The 24,163-nt window shown below is 41.1% G+C and overlaps 1 protein-coding gene across 1 annotated transcript; it reads left to right on the top strand.

Moving 5' to 3' along the window:
• Window positions 1-1,287: 1,287 nt before the first annotated feature.
• ATMIN (ATM interactor) lies at window positions 1,288-15,494 on the top strand. The gene is made up of 4 exons (XM_037037885.1): window positions 1,288-1,645; window positions 10,143-10,268; window positions 11,052-11,251; window positions 11,780-15,494. Exons 1-4 carry the CDS (start codon window positions 1,301-1,303, stop codon window positions 13,587-13,589), a joined length of 2,481 nt encoding a protein of 826 aa, XP_036893780.1. The 5' UTR covers window positions 1,288-1,300; the 3' UTR covers window positions 13,590-15,494.
• Window positions 15,495-24,163: the final 8,669 nt, after the last annotated feature.

Genomic DNA, 24,163 nt, shown 5'->3' with positions numbered 1-24,163 from the left:
GCCTGTGAACCAAAGGGTCATCTGTTGGATTCCCAGTCAGGGCACATGCCTGGGTTGCAGGCCAGGTCCCCAGTTCGAGGCACATGAGAGGCAACCACACATTGATGTTTCTCCTTTAAAAATAAAATCTTGAGGGGAAAAAAGTAAATCTAGTGATTGTTAGGTCAGAGTCACTCAAGAAACCAGAGGGATGCAGTGAGCCAAGGAGCAGGGTTTATTAACGGGGAATAAGGGGGAAAGTGGGGCCAACTTGATTGGGGAGGTTAGCCCCACTTAACCTCCCATGCTCTGTTGTTTTTAGGGCAGGCTTTTTAAGCGCAAAAACCCACGAAGGTTAACTGGTTGGGGTATCAGAATCTGATTGGCTCAAATTAAAGCTGTATCCTGTTATGCCAAATAGGCCAACCCCAGACCGCAGTCGTAGCCAGGCATCTGTTTGTCCCCAGTAGGGTCGGCAGGCAGTTTCCCTGGCTACAGTTTCCCGCCTGGTGATTTTCCATTCCTCCTAGGCCTACCTAGATCTGTCAATGATACCGAAGATACTAGCTGTCCCCCTTTAAACAAAGGATGTATTTCTCATTTCACTGTAGCTCTCACCTCTCCCTTCCATCTACATCTAACCTACTATTCTCGTTTACATGACCTACCTAGTCTCTCTAGGTACTTAGGTTTTAGAATCCTGGCCTGAGCTACAAAGTCTCCAAACAGTAATCGAATTTCATCAGTTAAAGGCAAGTGAATCCAGCCTCCTTAAAATAATTGCCAATTATAACAATCCTTTCGTTTGTATAATGTGACCTAGGACTAATTAGTTACTTCTCTGCAAAATGGGGGAAAACTTACAGTACACACCTTCTAATGGCTGTTCTGAGGACAAAAGGAGACACTAAACGAAAAGTGCATTCCCCAGAGTCTGGCACAGGGAAAACCCTAAATACAAGATAACTAACATACTGCTGCCTACCCTGCTGTTGAACACGGGTTGTTTCCAGTCTTTGGAAAGTAAAGTTTCTGAACTCATTGCTTTTTCTTCTATCCAATTACTGTCTGAAGTCAAGCTTCTAGGAAGGCAAAGAATGGATCAGCGGAACTTCTACCAGTGCGGAGGAATCCCAGTGAAGTTTTTGCAACCCGCCCACCTAGCAGCGACTCCTAGGAAACGTGCACTCCCAGGCTGGCGATGGGGCCGCTATCAGCCAGTCACGGCCGGATGTTAATGAGTCGGGAGGCCCCGCCTTCTTCCGGAAGTAGCGGAGGCGGAGGCGGGGCTTGAGCTCGTCTAGGCTGCAGTGCGGGAATTATGGCGGCCTCTGAGGCGGCGGCGGCGGGACCCGGGGCTCTGGCCTCGGGCACCCCGGCTGGCGCGGCAGCCACGAAGGGAGCCGCCGCCGCCGCCGCCGCCGCCTCGGGCCTGTGGGGGCCACCTGGACGGCTGAGGGGTAGCCGGCCGCGGCCTGGAGCGGCGAAGCAGCAGCCCGGGGGTCCGACACCGGGGGGGCCAGCCGGGGAGCTGATCCAGCCATCGGTGAGCGAGCTGTCTCGGGCCGTGCGGACCAACATCCTGTGCACTGTGCGCGGCTGTGGCAAGATCCTGCCCAACAGCCCGGCGCTCAACATGCACCTGGTCAAGAGCCACCGCCTGCAGGTGAGCCCGCCGCCGGACGGCGCCTCCCCCGGCCTGGCGCCGACAAAGCGCCTGGTTTGGGGGCGTGGGTGCGAGTCCGGTTCCCAGGGCTGCGCGGCCCGGGGTCCGGAATGCGCTGAGTGAGTCTGCTCAGCCGGCCCGCTTCGGAGGGGTCTTCCAACTACGTAAAACGTGCCAAACCGAGGAGGGAGTCCCGGCAGGCCAAGGTGGGAGCTAGGAAGCGGGAACGCACAGTAATTAGAAAACACTGTGTCATGGCACTCGGCTGTCAGGGTCTGACCAGCCAGCTGGGACGACCGACCTCTTACTTTGCGGTCCAGGCATTTCTTTAGCTAGGTCTCACAGCAACTTCGTGAAGTACGGACATATCGTCCTCATTTTGCTGATGAGAAACAGGTTATGAAACCTCACTAGTGTTGGGGTTTAAACCTGGTCTCTGGTTCTTTCCACCACGCCTCCTTCAGGCTTTTAGGTCCTGCCCTGCTGTTAAAAAGGAGCTAGCTGCAGGTGTGGCGGAGCACTGGCAGTCACAGGTTTCAGTGTCGATAAAATCAGCTCAGGAATGAGACCTGAGGGAAATTTCCCCTATGGATCTGCCTTAAGAGAGAATGCGTATAATAATAGTCTGAACATCCCTTCCACCTGGTGTAATATAGGGTGGTGATTTTCAACCTTTAATGCACATCTTATTTTAAAAAGCTTATTAAAAACCCAGATGTTAAGTCCCACCCAGACCTATCAAATCATAATTCTCAGTCATTACAATAGGGAATTTCCTTCCACTACTTAGAGTCTTTCTTTGCCAACAGTGACATAATTCAAAACCCCAAGTCACTGAAAGCAGCTTTGTGAATATGTAGTAGCTTTTGACAGTCTGAATTGACCAAGGAGAACGTTTAAATTACCTAGTGTATTGCATGTTCTGTCTATCCGCAGGTAAATCCATCTTGGAAGCTTCCTTAGAATCAGGCTTCTGATAAGAATTTAATAGCAGAAAGTCTAATGGGGTAATCTCCTTTTAGAAGGTACCAGCTGAACAGAGATGCAACAGCGTTCTCCTGTAAATATTAAGGACCCGAAACAGATTAGGAAACATACTTGGAGGTATGGAGAGGAAGACTCTGCAGGAGGGGCTGCAATTCCTCAGGGTAGTTTTGGGTTTCCTCCAGGACACCAGTGAAGTGACTCTGGGAATGGGCTTTGCTTTCATACTAAACTTTAACAGAATCCTTCCTTTTCTTAACCATATTTTAACTTGAGTTGTTGAGTATATATTTGTAGGGATCCTGCAGCCTAATCCTTTGGTTCTCATTAGCTCTTATGCAGTAGGCATTCCCTACCTTCAGTGTCATCCCCTCAATGACAGACAGCTAGGGCACATGATCACATCTGAGCCCAAATGCAGCTGCCAGTCCAACGAGGACCTCCTTTGTGTTGGCCTGAACATCAGTCCAGGAAGCACTTCTTAAAGGTTTATATTATTCTTGTCCCTGGAATTGCTGTCTGGAGCTCTGTATCTCTCAAGACTTTATGAAGCAACTGTTAAGCATAAAGATAGCACTTAGCCTTCAGGACTTTGATAGTATGCATACAATCTAATTATATTTCTAATTATGTTTTTAAAATATGTGAAGTTCAGGAGTTCTGAAGGTAGCAATACAGAAAATATAATAGGCCTAAGAAGGAGGAATATGTTTAAGGAAAGTACAAACTTTGACAGTCTTGACTTTAGCATTTTGTAGTATCAGTATCCTCCCTTGCTTAGAACCTGTGTAAAGTCATTCTTCCAGTTCTGGTTAGATTCATTTTTCAGATTTCTCTTGTATGAAGACAGTACTGTGTACTCAGGATCTGAACAATGGGGGAAAAAGTACTTTTCTGAGTTTCCTTCCTAAACCACCAGGGAGACCTGTTTCAGCAGGAATTAAAGAAACCTCTCCAAGAACTATCATTGGTTTTTTCCTGTCAAACAGGCTCACTTTCCTGATTTATTCTGCCTTTCTCACTATGGTACACAATGGTCTCTGAGCATCTGCTATCTTGGTGGAAAGGAGGGGGTTCATTTTCTTTAATGAAGGCGGCCTATGTGACAAAATAGCCAGATCCATATGGTAGTGCCCTAGTGTGGCATATTTCTGCCCTCCCTCTAGCTTCTGAAGAGAAGCTCTTGAATTCAGACATCAGTCTTTACACTGGACGTTCTCAATGTTTTGGAAGGAGGAGGCCTGGGGACAAGGACTGACTGGGAGTTACCAGTGGTTTTGAAAGCAGTCTGTGTTTAGACCAGAGACTCCACTACCTGTGAAGTGTGCACCTTCTTTCTACTCTGACACTAGTCTGAGTGTATCTGGGTGGCACTTCTGCATAATATTCCGTGGAAATTTTCCCTTTCATTCTTGGTTACAGCTACTTGCATAATTCTAGTTTCTTCTCTAATTTTTTTTCTAATTATGATAATTTTGTATTCCCTTCCCCATTAGTTGCTGTGTGGTTCTTATTCTATTCTAATCTTTCTTCACAAGATTCTCTGCCCCTAACCAAATATTCCTTAACAGAAATGGTTAACAAACTCTCCTGAAGGACAATGGGTAAGAGCGGGATTATAAGATAAAGGGTACATGCCGCCTTTTGGTTTTATGTGGGTTCTTCAGATATGTCTACATTCTGTATCCTACAAGGAAATCTGGAAATATCCTAGTTCAGCTTTGCCTTAGGGGGGATACATGCAGAAATAAAAGCTGGGGATTCAGGGAAAGGAAGAGTAGGGGTAAACAGGCATTTCTTGATTGTGAGAAATTCTTTTATTCATTGTGTTTGAAAACAGTTAAAAGGACAGGAGGGCTCTTAAAGAACCTCTTTTCAGCAACATTTATATTTTTAAAATATGGCATAGATGATCTTGTATTGTGTTCAGCGCAGGGGTTTGCCTTTTATGATTTATCTGGAAAGTTTTTTAAAGGCAAAAGAAAGGAATGGTTCCAAGTTGCTCTGTAGACCATATTATACACAGTCTTCTCATTTTAAATTTACAGTAAGAAGACAACAAAGCAAACTAGTTTTCTTCTTGGATGCTTTCTGTGAAGACAGGTGCTGGAATAGCTATCATGCCCTTTCCCCGAGTCTTGCCATGATTATTACAATCCTTTCCTTTTACCCTCTCATTTTCATTTGTGTCTTTCCTTTTACTTTTCTGTATCTTTACTTTTCTTATTGTTCTTTTCTCATGGATTCTTTTTCAAATTCTTTTAATTAAAATGTTTCATAAACATTTTATGAAATGTTTATTTTCATTTTAAAATGTTTCATAAACAGAAACCCCCCCAAATATAAAAACATGAAGTATTTTTTGTACATTTTTTCAATTTATGTACACAGAAGATAAAAAACAAAAACATCACTTTCTTGCTTCACGTTTTATTGTGCCATCACCTTTTCTTATCTCCCCTCCTCTAATCTCAGCCAGTTTACCGTCTGCACAACTGTCTCAGGACAAGAGGGGAAGGAGGCCCAGAGACCGGGGTGGAGGGGCGATGAAAGCTGGAAAGAACAGGAGTGTCAAGTTGTTGCCATGCCTGTTACAACAGCAACAAGAAGATTGCTGATGACCAGTAGGGCTGTCTTTAGTGTCTCATCCTGATGTGTGATACACTTGTGGCCTCCACGGCCATGTAAAAATAAGCAGTATAATGCCACAAGTTTTTATTGAATGTTTACTCTATTTAAAACATCCCCAAATGCAACAGAAAACACAAATATATTCCTGTCCTTAAAAAGGTTTGGAGAATTTTAAGTAGTTCCATTAGATATAACAGAGAATTGACAAAACAGCATGGTAGCTTGAAGCTATATGGTAAGGGACTTGAATGTCCCAAGCTAAAGAAATTTGGACTTGGATAGTATTGGGGGGCACTGTAGAAAATGTTTGAGTGAGGTAGTGATCAGCATTATACTTTAGAAAGATGAATCTGACAAATTTAAATGAAAAAGATTGAAGATCTAGAAATTAAGAGGTTAATGACACAGTTCAAACAGAGTCAGGAGAACTTGAATAATGATGGTAGCAATGAGAAAGGAAAGGTGAGGAGGTGATCAAAGACATTTAAAAAGAGGAGTGAATAACTGCCAAAACTTGGAAGCAGCCAAGGTGTCCTTCAGTAGGTGAATGGGTAAATTATGGTACAACCAGACAGTGGAATTGCATTCAGCACTAAAAAAGAAGTGAGCTATCAAGTCATGAAAAGACATGGAGGAAGTTTAGATGCTTGTCACCAAGGAAAAGAAGACAATTGAGAAAGGCTACATACTGTATGATTCCAACTATATGACACATTTTCAAAGAGGAAAACCTAGCCTCAGCTGGTGTAGCTCAGGAGACGTAGCGTGGGCCCGTGAACCAAAGGTCACCAGTTTGATTCCCAGTCGGGGCTCATGCCTGGGTTGCAGGCCAGGTCCCCAGTAGGGGGTGCATGAGAGGCAACCACACATGGGTGTTTCTCTCCCTCTTTCTCCCTTCCTTCCCTTCTCTCTAAAAATAAATAAATAAAATATTTTTAAAAATAGAAAAGGAGAAACTATAAAGATTAATGTTTACCACAGATTAGGAAAAGGGTATTATGAATAAGAGCACAGAATTTTTAGGGCAGTGAAAATATTCTGTATGATACTGTATTGTGGGTATATATCATCATATAATTGTCAAATCATATAAAATAAAATGTACAACACCAAGAGTAAATTATAAAGTATGGACTTTGGGTGATGATAGTAATATGTCAGTGAAGGTTCATCAATTGTAATAAATGTACCACTGTAGCAGGAGATGTTAATAGTGAATCAGGCTGTATGTGTTTGGCGATGGGGGATGTGGGAACTCTGTACATTCCACCCAATTTTCCTGTGAACCTAAAACCTTTCCAAAAAAAAATAAGTTTATTAATATTTTAAAAAGGAAACAGGCTAATGAGAACATAATAGGGTGCTTGAAAAGGGATAATTAAAAGATTGCTAAGTAGAATTGAGGATGTATTAGAAGCGAGTGGGAATTTTGTAGTGCTCCTGTAGGACGTGTTTCGGGGAACAGTTGACAGCCGAGGACATAGAAGGGGGCCGTCTCCCTGGCACAGACTAAGAAGAATTCGATCATGTGAAGTGAGTGAAGGATTTTAATATTCTCCCCACATTTCCGTTTCTTTTACTGATAACACTAGATAGAAAATAAATGTTAATTAAAGTTATTTTATTTAAAAAAACTAGATGAATTGGTGAAGAGGGATGAGTTTGGTGATGAGAGACAGTGTCAGTTATCATTAAGGCTAGCACATGCCAGTGTTTTAACAAAGAACATCTTAGTAGGCTTTCACAAAGACATTACTTAATGCAAAGCACTAGTTTAGATTAGCTTATTGGCATTAAGTTGGTCAGCAAATATCTAATAGCTATAATAATTAGTTGGGTGATATGTAATAAACATGGTTCTAAACCCTATACACTATTAATTAAATCCTAACAGCAACCCTGAACTAGGTCCTGTTCTTTTACCTATTTTGCAAATAAAGAAACAAGACCGTTAATTTTTTCAAGGTCATAGGAAAATGGCAAGGTAGAGAATTCAAACTCTGTTCATATTCCAAATCCATGGGTTTAGTCACTATACCAGTGGTTCTTAAGCCAAAGCTACACATTAGGATCATCTGGGGAGATTTTAAGACCAAATATAGATTCCCTAATCCCCATCCAAATCTAAGTACTCAGAATATTTGAGGTGGGGACCAGACATAGGTGTGTTTTTTTAAGTGCCTCAAGTGATTACCTTTTCGCAGGCCACCAAAGTCGAGAACCACTGCCCTACACAGGACTGCCTTTCTAAAAATGCTCTGTACTTGGCGTGCAGTTGCTCTTCTTGAAGCAGTACCAAGGGGTGTATAGAATAGTTTCTATTCCCAAGGATTGTAGTTGGGGAGACTAGAATCTAAAAGGAAGTGGTAGTATTTAAGATAGCTTACATTAGGTACGATCTTGGATTTCATTCAAGGATTGGATCTTTAGATCTGGGTGGTGAGCAGAGCAAGGGAGTTGTGTTTATTGAGACTGTGATCTGGGCTAGGCTTTATGCTGATTCAGTGCAAAATAATCCTGAGAGTTAACTATTCTGTTTTAGAAATGAGTAAATCAGAGAGGTTAAAGACCCTGTCCCCGGCCACACCACAAATCAGTGGTAGAAATGGCTTACAGCCACAGTGCTATTTCCACCATTGCACTCAGTCTGAAGGGAGACAGAAGCATGTGGGACAAACCAGGCCTTCAAAGGACAGTCATTCAAGAATGGATATAGAAGACGGAGTTGCAAGTGGGAAGAATCTTAGACTGAGTAGGGGAGTATTTAAAAAGGTAATAGAGAAAGATATGGTTATAATGGTAGATCGGAGGCACAGTGCGTTGGGATTTTATTTTACATACCTTTTTTTTAGAGTATTAAGTGATATATACAAATACTTTTTGGTATGTCAAATTTGTTACAACATTAGGCTAAGAAGGACAATTATTTATGAGACACCCTATTCAATAAATAATCCAAATAAATATGAATATCTAGACAGTATAGTGCAGTAGGGTTATAAAAGGATGGACCATTGCATAAGACATGGAGGAATAACTGACTGGATATGATATCACCAAAAGATGAATTGTTTTTTAAAAATAAAACAAGAATGGCTTCTTCTTCCCTCTAAATGAATGGGCATAGACTCAACAAGATCAGCATGTTCCTCTTGAGATCTGTGGGAAAGGAAAGGGAAAGAGTCTTAGACAGGCAGTTACTAATTTCTCCCTTCTTTGGATACACACTGATGGGAAAGAAGGAGGTTGGTATGTTCCAAAAGTAATAAATCCTTTCTCATCAGAATACTAGAGGACCAGAATATCTAGGTTCTGTAGAAGCAGCTGAGGCCTGAGCGTGTGTCCTGTTGGTTCCAGTGACCCCTAAAGTCCCACCACTTCCCACCTTCTTTGGGGACACTTGGAAGGGAATTAGACAAGAATTATACTGGCCCTGGGTGATGTGGCTCAGTCAGTTGGAGTGTCGTCCAGTATACCAAAAGGTTGCGGGTTCAATTCCCAGTCAGGGCACATGCTTAGGTTGCGAGTTCAATCATCAGTCAGAGAGCCTATGAGAGGCAACCAATCAATGTGTTTTTTTTTCCTCTCTCTCTCTCCTCCCCTTCCTCTTTGTCTAAAAGCAATGAAAAAAATGTTCTTAGATGAGGATTTAAAAATTATACTGGAGGTCATCACACCTGAGAAATGTCAACAAAGTATGTCATCAGGGCCAACAGGATAGAGCACTTCAAGCTAAATTAACTTACCAGTTACTTGAAAACTCCTAGCCAAAAAGTCATTCACATACTTAACTCTGAATATTAAGATTAGAGTTAATATGTATAAAGTGCTTAGAACATAAAGTGCCTGACACAGTAGTAAAAGCTATGGTAGTACTGCCCATTATAATAATGATTAAATTTTAGACATAGTATGCTATACAAAAGTTGTGTCAACTAGCTCTAGCTCCTTTGGGGGCAGTGTGATGATCAAAGTCACAGTGCTGTGTATCAGGAAGACCAAACATCATAGTCAAGGAGGTTTTTTTCAGGAGTTCACAGTGAGACACTGAGGGTAAGGTAGGGAGGGAGGGAAGATGTAAGGATGATGTAGAAACCTTGAGCCTGATAAACTGTAAATATACCATGTGCAAATATAGGAGGTAGCTTTAAGGTATTGACTAAAAACCTGTAGAAAATTAAGAGTTTGTGTGCCCTGAACAGAAGACATACTTGGAAGAAAAATCTCAACAGACTGAGAAAAATGCTTCCCAGGATGACATTTTGCAGTTTCTTTTGCACAGTTGGCATTAAGGAAGAAAGTTAGAAAGATTAACAGAAGAGTGGGAGAAAGCAGGCACAGAAATCTTCATGGTTGGACTACACGAGAGTTAACAAGATTATGTCTCTTGAGGATGATTACACATCTGAGGGATGAAAAAGAGGCATTTCATGCAAATCTAGATGCCCAAAAACAATGGACAGGGCTCGTTTGCTTAAAGCAAAGGTCAGCTTTTACTGGGAAACTTACAGACCTGAGGAGTGACTGCCCACCATGACCTGCCCAATTAGGAATTTATGATCAGACCACCCTGTGAGGTTACTTTCAGTTAGATTTATCATAGAGCCCCTTTCCTCCACAAATGGCAGAGATTATAGGTTTAGAACAAGTAAAGGAATGCATAGAATTGTAACATAAATTGAGCTATAGTTTGTACACTATAAAATTTACCCATTGTAAGTGAATAATTCAATTACTTTAGTACAACCATTCAACTTTAGAATATTTTCAACTCCCCCCAAAGATCCCTTGTTCCTGTCTTTCATCATTCCTTGTTTTTACCCCCAGCCTGTTGTATTGATTTTTTAAAATAATTATTTAAAGTGATTTTTTTCTTTTTCAGGATGGCATAGTAAATCCAACAATAAGAAAGGATTTGAAAACCGTACCCAAATTCTACTGTTGTCCAATTGAAGGATGCCCTAGAGGGCCTGACAGGCCATTCTCTCAGTTTTCTCTCGTAAAACAGGTATTTTACTTATCTTAAGAATACTTCTCTGAGGGTGAAATGCAAATAATATAAACCTAGTGTGCATTCTAATTGCCTGCCAAATATAACTAGAGAATTGAGCAGAAAATTGCTAGTAAGGATAGTCACTCAAAGGTCTCCCAGTTGGAAAAGATGCATAAGACGTACTGCAAGTGAAAGAGACGTGGCTTGTTCTAGAGGGGAAGATGTCCAGAAGTGGATTCAGAGAGAAAGAGAAAACAATCACTTCAGAGAATGAGAAAATGTGTGCGTCATCTCGCTTGTGTGAATATGTATGCTTCCAAGGTCAGCCAAGTAAGGCACAAAGGAAATGTTCTCCCAAAGGAGTAAGTTGCAGAATGCCACAAAAGAAGAATTTTATAAGCAGCTATCTTAAAGGGAAGAAGGGGCACAGCAGCTAGGGAAAGAGGTGATTCAGGACTGGAAGAGATTGGCAGCTGAAATACTTCCCTGACAGTTTGCTGGAGGGAGGTCGTATGAAAAATATTGCAGACACTTTTTATTCTGCCTGCAGCACTTTCTTGTAGATCAGAACCTAAATGCTGGCTACCGTGGACTTGTTTCTACAACTGTCTCCGTACTTTTCACAAAGCAAAAGTGATAGGGAGAAGAGGCATATGAGAAACTGCAACTTACCTGCTTTTATATTCTTTTGATTTGGACTGCTATGTTTTATCATGTAAAATCATTGTATGTTGATGGCTTTTGAAATGTTTTGAGCATTTGCAATTTTTCATTCTGACCCCTTTGTGTTTTTCCTAGCACTTTATGAAAATGCATGCCGAGAAGAAGCATAAATGTAGTAAGTGCAGCAATTCGTATGGCACTGAATGGGACTTGAAAAGACATGCAGAGGACTGTGGCAAGACCTTCCAGTGCACATGTGGCTGTCCCTATGCCAGTAGAACTGCATTACAGTCTCACATCTACCGAACTGGCCATGAGATCCCTGCAGAGCACAGGTAAAGGGGAAGAAATGCTGATCCAAAGTCAGTAGCTGCAGGAAGAGTTTCTGATGAAACGTCCTGGAAAGCCATTAGTGTAGGAGGAAAGGAGGAATAGTGGAGAAGAGATGTGACATGGAAGAACTTTGGGAAATGGCAGCAGTACTAGCAAAGGATCCATGCCAACTTGACCCAGATCTTCTTCCTTATACTTTTTGCCAACTTCTTTTGAGGGTCCCCTATCATGAAACTGTACTTTCAATATAAAGGCCAAATTTATATTTGGAGTACTAGCTTCGTAATTTAGAAATAATAAATGTTGCATTATATAATCTGTTAGCTTCCTTATGCTCACATATCTAGATTGAGTTCTCAGACTTAGAGCTTTAACTCCAAAAAGAAAGGTATGCTTCCTCCTTCCCTGTTTGCGTGTTTCTGAACTTCTGCCTGCCATAGAGCAGACCCAGTTCTCAGAGAGCTGCGAGGGAAGGAATTTCTCTTCACTGGGTTGAATCTGACCTCTTTTTATTCTGTCATTGTTTTCAGGGATCCACCTGGTAAGAAAAGGAAAATGGAAAACTGCCTGCACAACCAGAAGTTGTCCAGTAAGACCACTGAATCACTGAGCAACCAACCGACCCCAAGAACAGACACTCAAGAGTTAGAAACTTCAGAAATAAAGCTAGTCACTTCTTTTGAAGACTCTTGCGGCTCTAATGCCAGAAAGCAGACTCTTACAACAGCTCCAAGATATTCTCAGAAGTTACTTTTACCAAAGCCCAGAGTAGCTTTGGTTAAACTACCCGTGATGCAGTTTTCTTCTGTGCCTGTCTTTGTGCCTACAGCTGACTCCTCGGCCCAGCCTGTGGTGTTTGGTGTCGATCAGCAGGGCTCTGCCCCGGGTGCTGTGCACTTACTGCCCTTGTCAGTAGGAACCCTGATCCTCGGCCTTGATTCAGAGGCCTGCTCTCTTAAGGAGAGCCTCCCTCTTTCAAAAATTGTGAATCCTGTTGCTGTTGAGCCAGTAAGTACAGGTGTTCAAGTGAACTTGGGTAAGAGTGTGTCTAATCCTTTACATGAACTAGGGGACACGTGTCAAAAGAACAGCATTTCTTCAATCAATGTTCAGACAGATCTGTCGTATGCCACACAGCACTTCGTACCTTCTGCACAGTGGGTGAGCCCTGATTCCTCTGTATCGTCTTGTTCTCAAACTGATTTGACATTTGGTTCTCAAGTTTCTCTACCCATTAGTGTTCATACACAGACGTTTTTGCCCAATTCTAAGGTAACTTCATCTATAGCTGCTCAGACTGATGTGTTTTCAGATGCCTGTTTACAGTCAGGTGGGATCTCCAGAGAAACTCAGACCAGTGGAATGCGAAGTCCAACAGACGACCGAGTCCAAATGAACCAAGCTGTAACGTGTGGAGACATTTTTGAGAGTGTCCACTCATCATACAGTATTCCTACAGACAATATTATAAGCAGCAGCTTAGTAGGAGAGACTGTAACTCATGGTTTGTTACCTCAGAACCACCCTAAGACTTTACATCAAGATACTGGGAAACCACCAATTATAAACTTCAGTGCACAGAACAGTATGCTTCCTTCACAGAACATGACAGATAATCAGACCCAAACTATGGATTTATTAAGTGATTTAGAAAACATTTTGTCAAGTAATCTGCCTGGTCAGACACTGGACAGTCGTAGTCTTCTGTCTGACACAAATACTGGACCTGACACCCAGCTCCCATCTGGCCCAGGCCAGAATTCTGCGATAGATTTTGATATTGAAGAGTTCTTTTCGGCCTCAAATATCCAGACTCAGACTGAAGAGAGTGAGCTTAGCACCATGACCACGGAGCCAGTCCTAGAATCACTGGACATAGAAACCCAAACTGACTTCTTACTTGCAGACACTGCTGCCCAGCCCTACAGTTGTAGGGGAAACTCTAATTTCTTAGGCCTTGAAATGTTTGACACACAGACACAGACAGACTTGAACTTCTTTTTAGATAGTAGCCCTCATCTGCCTCTGGGAAGTATTCTGAAGCACTCCAGCTTTTCCGTGAGTACTGATTCATCTGACACAGAGACCCAAACTGAAGGAATCTCCACTGCTAAAAACATACCTACTGTAGAAAGCAAGGTTCAGTTGAACAGTACAGAAACACAGACCATGCACTCTGGCTTTGAAACCCTGGGGAGCTTGTTCTTTACCAGCAATGAAACTCAGACAGCAATGGATGACTTTCTTCTTGCAGATTTGGCCTGGAACACGATGGAATCTCAGTTCAGCTCTGTAGAAACTCAGACGTGTGCAGAACCACACACAGTCTCCAACTTCTAAAAATGGAGTCCACGTGTGGGATGCATTTACAATTTCCTTCTGGATTTAGAAAATGAAGAGTAGAGAAACAGTATTAACTCTGTTGAATGTAGTTGATAGGCAGTTGCGCTGATTCGTTGAGATTCTTTGCCTTTTGTACTTGTAAACACGAAATTTGTGTATAAATGTGAGTGTATTATAAATTGAAGATGTTGATCTAAAACGGATTGCATTGCATTGCCTACATTTGCCCTTTCATTGCTAGCTAGTCTTTCCATACTTCAGGAAAAAAAAGGAATTTCACACCTTCAAAACCCATCTAGTCATGTAGCTGAAGCCAAGCTTACCAGTTACTAGGGTACAGACTTTGCAACTCTCCACAGTATTTTAGTCTAAGTGTTACTTCAATTGCACCTAAAAATTTTTGATAGTGCTTCTTAGAAATTCGTGCTTCCTGATACTAATACTTAAAGAAATCTAATGCTGCACCATCAGATTTAAATGCCAGTGTTTAGATGGTTTGAGACTCATGCTCCTTGCAGCTTTATCTGCTTTGACATCTGTTTTCTGACTTGCAGACACAAAAGAAAACATCTGCCTTTAGCTTTTCAGGCAGTTTCATGTAGTCTTTGCCATCCTTTCTCTACATGAACTGTTGATAGCAAAGTAAATGTACAGTATTTCACACAAGACTTGTGTTGTAAAATTACTGCTTAAAAAGTAGTAGCAGCAAGCACTTAGTGTACATAGTGGTCCTTCTAGTCTAAATAAGTCATTCCAATGAGTTGTGGAATCATGCCTATTAGCTTATTCCAGAGTGTGCCCTACAAACACCACCGCCTGTTCTCTAAGTGGGCCAGAGAGAACATGGGTGTTCTCTCTGCTCTATGGTGGTGCTCCAGAACTGTTTGTCGAACTGCATGGACTGATCTGAATTTTGTCACTCTAAATTTTTAAAAAATGGAAAAGGACATTTCCCACTAAATTTCAATACATTGCATTAGCTTGAAAGGGAAGAGTGCAATCAAACAATTATTTTAAAGTGAATCTTTTCATCCACCTCATTTCCTTAAATAAGGAAAGACATTGGTCTAGCAAAGATATTATTTGTGCCTTGAGGATAGCGATTATAGAATAGATCCAGCTTCTGCATTTTGTTGCTTTATTTGTTTAGAAAGGGTAGTACCAGCCAGTCAAAGAAAACCGAGGTGAAGACCTATTGCTTCAATAACCAAGAACATCTGTTTTGGGATGGGAGCATGGTCAAGGATGCTTTGGGGATATTTAGGAGATCCCGAATTCTTGATTGTTGGCCAACTTTCAGGCAAGTAAAAGTCTGCAGCCTGAAGTCAGGTTTCTAACCAAAAGAAAAAAAGTTCTACCTTCTGTGGCACGTGGTTGTGCTGCTAAAGGATAAATCCCCAAAACCTAAGGAGGGGACTAATAATTCATTAAATTGTGTTGTTAATTCCTATTTCATAGAATTATTATTCATAATGGGTAAATAGCTTATCCTGAGCAGGTGAATTTGACCTGGTAGATAAAAGTTTGCTTTGGTCAAGTTGCCTATGAATATGGATTTTAAAACAAACATAAAGCCTTAACTTAGGATTTCATTATGTTTTAGGATCATCACTGCCTTAATGTTCACACATTTATTTAAGTCCTCCTAGTAAAGGAGAAATGCATGTTTGTTTATGGCTTTTTGTACATACAAATGCAGTGGTCTATGGCTTTAATTTTTTTTGTTTCTGTGACAATGTTTGTTAATCCAGCCAATAGAGTTATTTACAGAAAATGGAGCATGTAATAGTTCTTTATGTACATGTAAGAACTGTGCCCCCCCCAACCTTAGTCACCAGAATTGTTCTAAGATTATTTGTAAAAACTGAAAATTGTTCATTAAAGAGAAGAATTTTCCCTTTATTTGTGAGTTCTTCAACCTACTCATAATGTGACTTACATTGTTGCCTTAATTTTTCACAAATTCTTCATCTTTTAAAAGTCAGATGATGAAATGATTGTGCTTAGTTATTTTCATTATTGTTTTACCTTTGGTCTTAAAAACATTTTAACAGTTTTCCTAATGGAAAATGAAAAGACACTTCAAAGTCTCTATTTTTGATGTAAAGTTTTTATTTTGATGGAAACTACACCTTAGTATTTAAATTTTTAGAAAATTTATTCAAAAATTACTCCAATCCATGCATTTGCCAAATGTGACCACTTTATAATGGGGTGACTTTTTGTAAATGTGGTTCTAGCTTAAAAGCAAAAACAAAACATAAGTAGCCCTTTGCTCAATCACTAATTTGCAGGAAAACCTAATCACTACTTTTGATTCCCTTGACAACGGAAAAAATAAAGGTGGAAAATTTTTGTAGATTTACCTGAAAGATGCCATATAAGGTTTGAAGCTACTTTTGATGGGAACACAATGTACCCATGTCAAACTAGTGCAGTCATGTTGTTTTATTTAGAGTGGCAAATGACAGTAATCCTTTACATGTCATCTTTTATGGCCTTAATTTTAGAATGTCTATTTTAATTCCAGTACAAAACTGCTCATCAAAATCTGCCATCTAAACCCAGCCAGGCTGCTCAGTTAGTTGGAGTGCTACCCCATACACGTTAACAGGTTACAGGTTAGTCCTGGGCAGGGCTTGCATGGGAGGCAACCGATCTCTCTCTCCCCCCCACCCCTTCCCTTTCTCCCTCTCCCCAATTTCTCTCTCTCCAAAATGAATAAATGTACCCTTGGGTGAGGATTTAAAAACAAACAAAAAAAAACCCTGCCATCTAATACTGACTCCAAAGAGAACTTACTTTCTAGCGTATTTAAATCAATGCTTCTCAAACTTGTCCTCAGAAGGCTCATGTAATTTGGGGGCATTTAGGGATGAAGCCTTTGAAGTGTCAAGTATTATGCAGTTGTATTTCCCTTGCATTTCATGAGAGGTGTGTGTGTGTTCTCATCTGAAGTGTGTTAAAGTACCACTGATTAGTTTTGACACTAGGAGAGGACTCATCCATCTTTTATATATACTCCCAACATCTAAAACAATTTGGTAAGTGAATATTGATCCAGTTTCTTCAGCACGCGTTGGCTAGTATAATATTCTTACGGCCAAGAAGACAATCTGTTTCATATTGTTTTGCAATGTTTACATCCAAAAAATACTCTCAGCCACGTGAACTGTATTTATTAGTAGACGCACTGATCAGTGTTTAAGAGGCAGGCTCAAGAGCAAATGGAGAGGATTCTCAGTTTGTCAGAGTTCTCAAACATTAGCAAATGTGGGTACACATTTAAAAATATGCATGTTTGGCCCTGGCTTGTGTTGCTCAGTGGATTTGGTGTGGTCCCACAAATGCAAAAGTCGCCAGTTCAATTCCTGGTTAGGGCACATGCCTGGGTTGCAGGCCAGGCCCCCGGTTGGGGACATGCAAGAGGCAACCAATCCATGTTTCGCACATGGATGTTTCTCTCCCTCTCTCCCTCACATCCCCTCTCTCTAAAAATAAAATCTTTTTTAGAAAATATGTATATTTGACCCTGGCTGGGTGCTCAGTTGGTTACAGCATCATCCCAATATGCCAAGGTTGTGGGGTCAATCCTTGGTCAGGGCACATGTAAGAATCAACTAATGAATGCATAAATAAGTGGAACATCAAATCAGTATCTCTCTAACAATAAATAGAAATTTAAATAAAAATATGCATGTTTCAAAGGAGCAAGTGCCCAAGTGATGTGAATAAATGAAAGCATTTTCTTTTTTTTTAAATTTATTTATCTTAAGAGGGGAAGGGAAGGAGAGAAGGAAAGAAATATCAATGTATGGTTGCCTCTTGTACGCCCCCTGCTGGGAACTGGCCCACACCCCAGGCATGTGCCCCGACTGGGAATCAGACCGTGATTGTCCGCTTCGCAGGCGTGCGCTCAATCCACTGAGCTATACCAGCCAGGGCCAAAAGCATTTTCTATAATACTTGAACTGGAAGAGTACCAATATTCATTCAGCTCTTTGAAAAAACTGCAGGTTTTGTTTTGACTTATTACTAAGAAGCAGGTTTGTAATTTTATTCTAAATCCACAGATTTAAAAATAGTGAAGTTTAGCTAGCATAGGAAAGACCCTATGCTAGCCAATGGCCAAGGCCCTTCCACTAATTTTTGGTAATTTACTCTCAAGCAAGTTAATATTACAGGACATAAGACTGGAAAAATAACAAAATTAAGTGATACTATTTTTTTAATTTTTCAGTGAGACTGTTTCAGAAAATGAAAAAATTTTGAAAAAATGTAGCTCCATGACAATTTTGTCATTCTCAAAAGTACATAAGTTACCTCAATGTGAACAGAGACTTTTTTCTTTTTCCTAAAGGAGTGGGCTTGGTAGCATGGTATGGGTCAAAAAGACCTGTTCCAAGCCTCGCATCTTCTTACTGCTTCCGCTTGTGGCTTTTTACTCTTTGCTTTCTGGTGACCCACTGCTTTTTTTCACGTCCTGGGTGAAATATTTGGTTTACGGTTGCATCTTAAACATGTTGCTGCTTAAGTCTGAATTCAAAACTGATCCCTCTCCTACTTTATCTTCTTTTTCCTGTGCTGTAACGAGAAATTTAGTGACTTCAGAAAATGCAGAGTTCACACCACAGTAAAAATCTGGCAGAAGTCTACGCATCTGAACTAACTTCTCACAAAAGGATATTTAATCTTAAAATGCTCCTCAATAACTTTCCCTGAGTGAAGAAATGAGCCTTCAAAAAATAAGATTTTATATTACACTTCTGAGAAAGCAACCAAACTTTAGCAAACTATGCTTTAGGAATTACTTATTTTATATTATCTCACTCCAGCTCATGATAATATTTATTTAGTTATATTTGAGAGTCTAGTACTATCAATGAATTGTAAACTTACATCAAATTTTTTTCTTTTTCACTTTTTTTGGGTAAGATGTGGTATATTTTTAAACCACTGAAATCACTATTCTCTAATGAGATATGTGCTTGAGTAGTAAATCTTTGGATTTATAGTTCTCCAAATAACTCTGGCTGACTGGCTCAGTGGGTTGGGTGCCAGCCTGTGAACCAAAAGGTCACCAATTTGATTCCCAGACAAGGCACAAGCCTGGTTTAGGTGCAAGAGGCAACTGATTGATCTGTTTCTCCCTACCTTTCCCTCTTTCTAAAAATAAAATCTTTAAAAAAAATAATATAGCCCTGGCTGATGTGGCTCAGCTGGCCTGCAAACCGAAATGTCACTGGTTCGATTTCTTGTCAGGGCACATGCCTGGGTTGTGGGCCAGGTCCCCATTTGGGGGCAAACAAGAGGCAACCAACTGATGTTTATCGCCCTCTCTTTCTCCCTCCCTTCTCCTTTCTCTGAAAATAAGTAAATGAAGTCTTTAACAAAAAATAAACATTAAAAATGAAATTTTAAAAAATTTGTAAAATTCTCTAAATAGCCCTGGCTGGTGTGGCTCACTAGACTGAGTGCCAGCCTGTGAAGTGAGAGATCACCAGCTCAATTCCAAGTTAGGCATGTGGCCTGAAACCCACATGCCTGGGTTTCAGGCCAGGTCTCCAATTAGGCATGTGCGAGAGGCAACTGACTGATGTTTCTCTCCCTTCTCTTTCTCCCTCTCTTCCCCTTTTTCTAAAAGTGAATAAGCAGTCTTTTTGTAAAAAAGGTTCTCTAAATAGCCTCCATATAATGTGTCTTTCTGACATTCTGTTTTCCTGAAATTACATTAGAAAAATCAATCAAGAGGATTTGGGTAACTAGTCACAGAAACTAAGCCTTCACAAGGACCAGTAGTATTTGTCAGAAATTACTAGCTTTCTTCAAAGCAACCTGCAGATTGAAACAAATGAAATTACTAACAGCTCTTTCACATGTAGAGGCTTGGTTAATAGTCATAACCCTCCTGTGGTACTGAAAATTAGACTAGTTTACACTATGTTTTCAAGTTCGCTGTTTTAAGTTTTAATAAGCAAACTGTTTCATTTTAACAGATACACAGGGAAGAAAGCCCTGTAGTTTGAACTAAATGGGAGAAAAAGTCATTTTAATATGTATGCAGTATTGATTTGTCAAAAGATATGTCTAGTTTGAAATAAAAGGAAGAAAAGTCATTTTCATATGTATTTGTGAAGTATCAATTTGCCAGTGGTTAATAAGGTATGCCATATATAGTGTTGGCTGCTTCTTAATATTTACAATAATTTAGCACAGTGTGTGTGAAGAGAGTACTGATTAAACAGTAGAATCCCTAATAATGGTATTAAATGTAAATACATTAACTAGTTAGGATTTTCTTGAACACCCTGCCAAAACAGTAATGTACAGTCTCCCAGGGACGAGTGAATGCCACCAGCTCTTCCTAGTGCTGGCAAATTATGCCCCGCTGCTGCTGCCATAGGAGAGATCCTTTCAGAGAAGGGTAGGCTTCTTGTCACTTCCTTCCCGAGAGGACCTAGGCAGGTAAGACCCTGGAGGACCAGGTCAAAACCAAGAGCACATAGGGCTTTACATTCATAGTACCTGTGCTTTCCAGGATGAAACAAGCAGATCCCCCACATTTCCCTCACCTCTGTGGCAAGGTTTCTGCTTGCTCTGTAAGCAAAGCTGTCAGAGAAGCTGCAAACAAAGGCACAGTTTCTAGAATTACTAATTCCCAGCAGTGGCTCTCAACTGGGTCAGTTTTTGCCCTTGTGGGGTAACTACTGGCATCTAATGTGTGGAGATGAGGAATATTGCTAAATACCCCATCACGCACAGAACAGCCCCCACCACAAAGAATCACCCAGCCCCAAATGCCAACAGTTCCAAGGTTGAAACGTTCTACCCTAGCGGTACGCCAGTTGCTGAAATGGAACTCTAGGCATGTGGTAGGTGCAATATCAAGCTGGGCTATCGGGTTCTTTAAGTATGTATGGTTTTTTTTAAAGTATTGGGTTAATCAAAAACTGCATTTGTTTTTTTCTGTAAGATGGCTTTCGTAGAGCTTAGTTGTCTTTAACTTCATTCGAAACAATTTTGTCAGATTGTATTGTGACAGCTGTCATATCAGTGTGCATTTAAAAATTTATCAAAATTGGTGAATTTTTGTGTAGCCATTTTAATATTGAAGATGGGAGAAAAGATGAAACATTTTATGCTTTATTTCAAGAAAGGCTGAAATGCAAAAAGTATTTGTGCAGTGTATGGAGAAGGTGCTGTGACTGACTGAATGTGTCAAAGTGGTTTGCAAAGTTTCATGCTGGAGATTTCTCGCTGGATGATACTCCATGGTCAAGTAGACCAGTTGAGGTTGACAGCAGTCAAAAGTCAAATCAAGCCATTAATTGGGAACAATCAGTGTTACACCAAGGGGGGGATAGCCGACATACTCAAAATACCCAATCAATAAAGTTATTGGTGAAACTGAAAAATGTATTTTTTATTTTACAAAAAAACTAAACAAACTTTTTGGCCAACTTAATACATGTTAGTACAGAAGGTTGAATCCTCATAGTCTTACATAAAAATTTTTTTTTAATCTCTAGGATTTTTACATCAGCAACTTTTGAAATGTACAAATTGAAATTCACTTAGATTTAAAAAAATTTTTCACATTACAAAGATCAAGATCCAGAGCAAACATGATCACAAATCTGTGACAGAAAGACCTATTTGTCACCTTGGGTCTCTAGAAATGTTTGCAGGCAGGTCAACTATGCTAAAATGACAGAAATAGAAAGGACCTTAGGTATCAATCCCTTCATTTCATGGGGCAAAGACAGCAATGCCCATTGGCAAAGCTGGGGTATCAAAAAAAAAAAGGAAGTCTCCTAATGCCTCATTCTCAGCTCCTAAGACAAAAGGAACATGGGTTTATTTTTACTTCTTGTCTGGACACTGGAATTATCCTAAGACAAGAAGATATACAACAGCTTTGATCTTGAAGATTGAACTTGAAAAGTAAGTTTTTTTCTGTAATACCTCAGCAGATGACACAAAAATCACCACAAGAAACATGGTATTACTTGACAGAGTGGTGTTTAGACTGGTGCAATGAAAATTCAGGCAAAACCAAATGAGGAAAAGGACCAGGGAATGAAGATGGTCCATAGATTGGTTAAGAGGGTCCCAAGCAAAGAGCCTTAGTCGACAGTTACAAAGCCGAGTTTGGAGGACTATTAAAGAATGAAGACCCGCCCTGGCTGTGTAGCTCAATGGACTGAACGCCAGCCTGCAAACCCAAAAGTCCCAGTCTTGATACCTGATCAGGGCACATTCCTGGGTCCCAGGCCAGGACCCCAGTTGGGGGCGTGCGAGAGGCAACCAGTCGATGGTTTCTCTCCCTCTCTCCCTCCCTTCTTCTCTCTAAAAATAAAAAAAATAAAGTAAAATCTAAAAGAAAAATGTGAAGACCCATCAAGCTCCAAATAAGAACTCTTCATAGCCATAGGATTTCTACACAATTTTGAAGTCAGTTTGCTCATTAAGAGGAAATAAATGATCTAGGTATTTATATTTGATCCGATCAATACATTCAGGGAAACCATAAATTTCTGCTGGCATTTTACATGTATTACCTCATCATTCTCACCACATCCTGTGTCTGAAGCTGTTCCCATCTTACAGGAAGGAATGACGTTCTCCAGCTCTCCTGCCTGCCTTGTGTGGTGTTTTCCACCCGGTGCTCCAACTGCGCCCCTACTGGGGGACGCGGGAGGCCCCAGATGCCAGGCTCCACACCTCTAGGCTGGCCTGACTAAACTCAACCTCGCTGTTGATTGGATTCTCCTCGGGTTACAGAAGAAACTGATCCCTGATGCGCACGCACATGCTCGGGATAAAAAGAATGCCCCAAAGGAGGTTCGAACTCCTAGAAAGACCAACTGAAAACCAGTGGAATTATTGTATCGTGTGACTGGCTAGTGGAACTCAAGGCAGAGTTTATCCCTGGCAGCAAGTGCCTCACACTGAGTCTCTCATGGGTCCTGTCAGCGGAGCAGAGCAACAGCAGGAAAGTGTTCTCCGTGGTGCCAGCAATCGCTCTGGTCTGCCCTCTCTCACAGCCCCAGGAACCCCTCTATTTCTTTCCTCTCTACCTCACTCCTCAGGAGCCCCCAAACCACAGCACCAAGTGGACGCAAGTCCAGACACCCCAAAAGCCCCAGATGTGAGGCTTCCAGCAGTGCAGTTTGACCTGCTTGGCCGGCTGCGGCTTCTGTGGTCTCTCTGGGTCCTGAGGCCCCTATACTTAGAGAGGGAGACTGAAAACAAATTTGATTCTGGGTTCAAATTACTTTATAGCATGATCTTTGAAGTACAGGTAGATTTCAAAATAGAGGCAAAGTCCAGAATTAAAAAGAATAAAACTGAAAATTAGGGAAAGTCTCCCTGAGTAGCCAAAGTCTTACGTATTTTCCCAAATGTATACAGCCAGATCTAGAATCAGAACAGATTCAAAGTCTCCCCCTTGCCCTTCAAACATGCCATCCCCACAACTCTCAGGTTGACATTCTGTCTGTCCAAGGTCTCCTGCCCCTCTGGCTTCTCCCGTCCCTCACCTAGACCCTCAGCAGCATCCCCAGGCTTCACCCAGCCTCACCCAGTAGGTGACCTCTGGCCCTGTGTCAGATGCTCCCACAATTTCACGTGTGATTTTAAGTTTTCAAGGTGACATCCAAAAATGATGGAATGAAGGATGAAACACAGAGCTCTCCATGCCTGGTCTGGAAAGGACTAGAGGAACCAAACCTAATCAATCGACACCTTGAGGGAGGAAGCAGGCTGTGCTCACCTGCGTCAGAACATGTTTGATGCTTTGAAACAGCAAGATTTACCTGCAACTTTCCTTAGTGACCTAGGTCCCTAGGTCCCTAGACTCAAGAACCTAAAAACTGCATTCCAGCAAACATTTAGCCTTTAACTAGACTTGGACATCAAAGACCGGTTTGAGCACCCAATTTAATCTAAATGGAAATTGGGACAAGGCTTAAAGTAACTCTGTCCACAGAGAAACTAAACGTGGGCTAATGCAAACAGGATCCCAAAGGGACTTCATCAGGTACTTGGATAATTACCTAACAAAGAGATACCAACAGAACATTGTTATGTATTCACAGAGGAATATTCTACTAAATATTTTGTTGGCCAAGTTATTTGCTCAAAAAAAAAATGATACCATGAATCTTTAGGAAATTGGGCCATTTTTTTGTTCAGACTGACCTTCCTCTTAATTCTACATTATTGCTACATGTTTACCCCCAAATTGATAAAATTTACAACCACATCTCAACAAAAGTGTTTTTTGTAAGAGAAAAATATTTGGTCGTAACTTACATCAATGTTTTCAAACTGCCTAAAGATCTCAAAAGCACTTCTGGGCTGACTAGGTGGGGCTCCAACCCTCACTCATGCTGGTCCATATTCTTCCCTCCCAATCAAATACTTGTGATTGTTTTACATATTTGGCTTATTATACTGCTGCTTGTAAGAGGGGGCTTGAAAACCCAGACTTAGGAGGGCAGACTGCCATTGCTGGAGTATCCTCAAACATACCAGGTCCAACATCCCCACCATCCAGAAACCGTGGG

The sequence above is a fragment of the Sturnira hondurensis genome, unplaced genomic scaffold, assembly GCF_014824575.4.
Source record: "Sturnira hondurensis isolate 20B ecotype Veracruz unplaced genomic scaffold, ASM1482457v3 Scaffold0023817, whole genome shotgun sequence".
NCBI classification, from domain to species: Eukaryota; Metazoa; Chordata; class Mammalia; order Chiroptera; family Phyllostomidae; genus Sturnira; species Sturnira hondurensis.
This window is presented reverse-complemented; position numbering and strand designations above follow the sequence as displayed.

Excerpts from the sequence above, each read along its gene's own strand:
- ATMIN (XM_037037885.1), top strand. The coding sequence starts at position 1,301 with ATGGCGGCCTCTGAGGCGGCGGCGGCGGGACCCGGGGCTCTGGCCTCG. Across the intron at positions 1,646-10,142 it reads TCAAGAGCCACCGCCTGCAG|GATGGCATAGTAAATCCAAC; the intron begins GTGAGCCCGCCG and ends TTTCTTTTTCAG. Across the intron at positions 11,252-11,779 it reads GAGATCCCTGCAGAGCACAG|GGATCCACCTGGTAAGAAAA; the intron begins GTAAAGGGGAAG and ends CATTGTTTTCAG.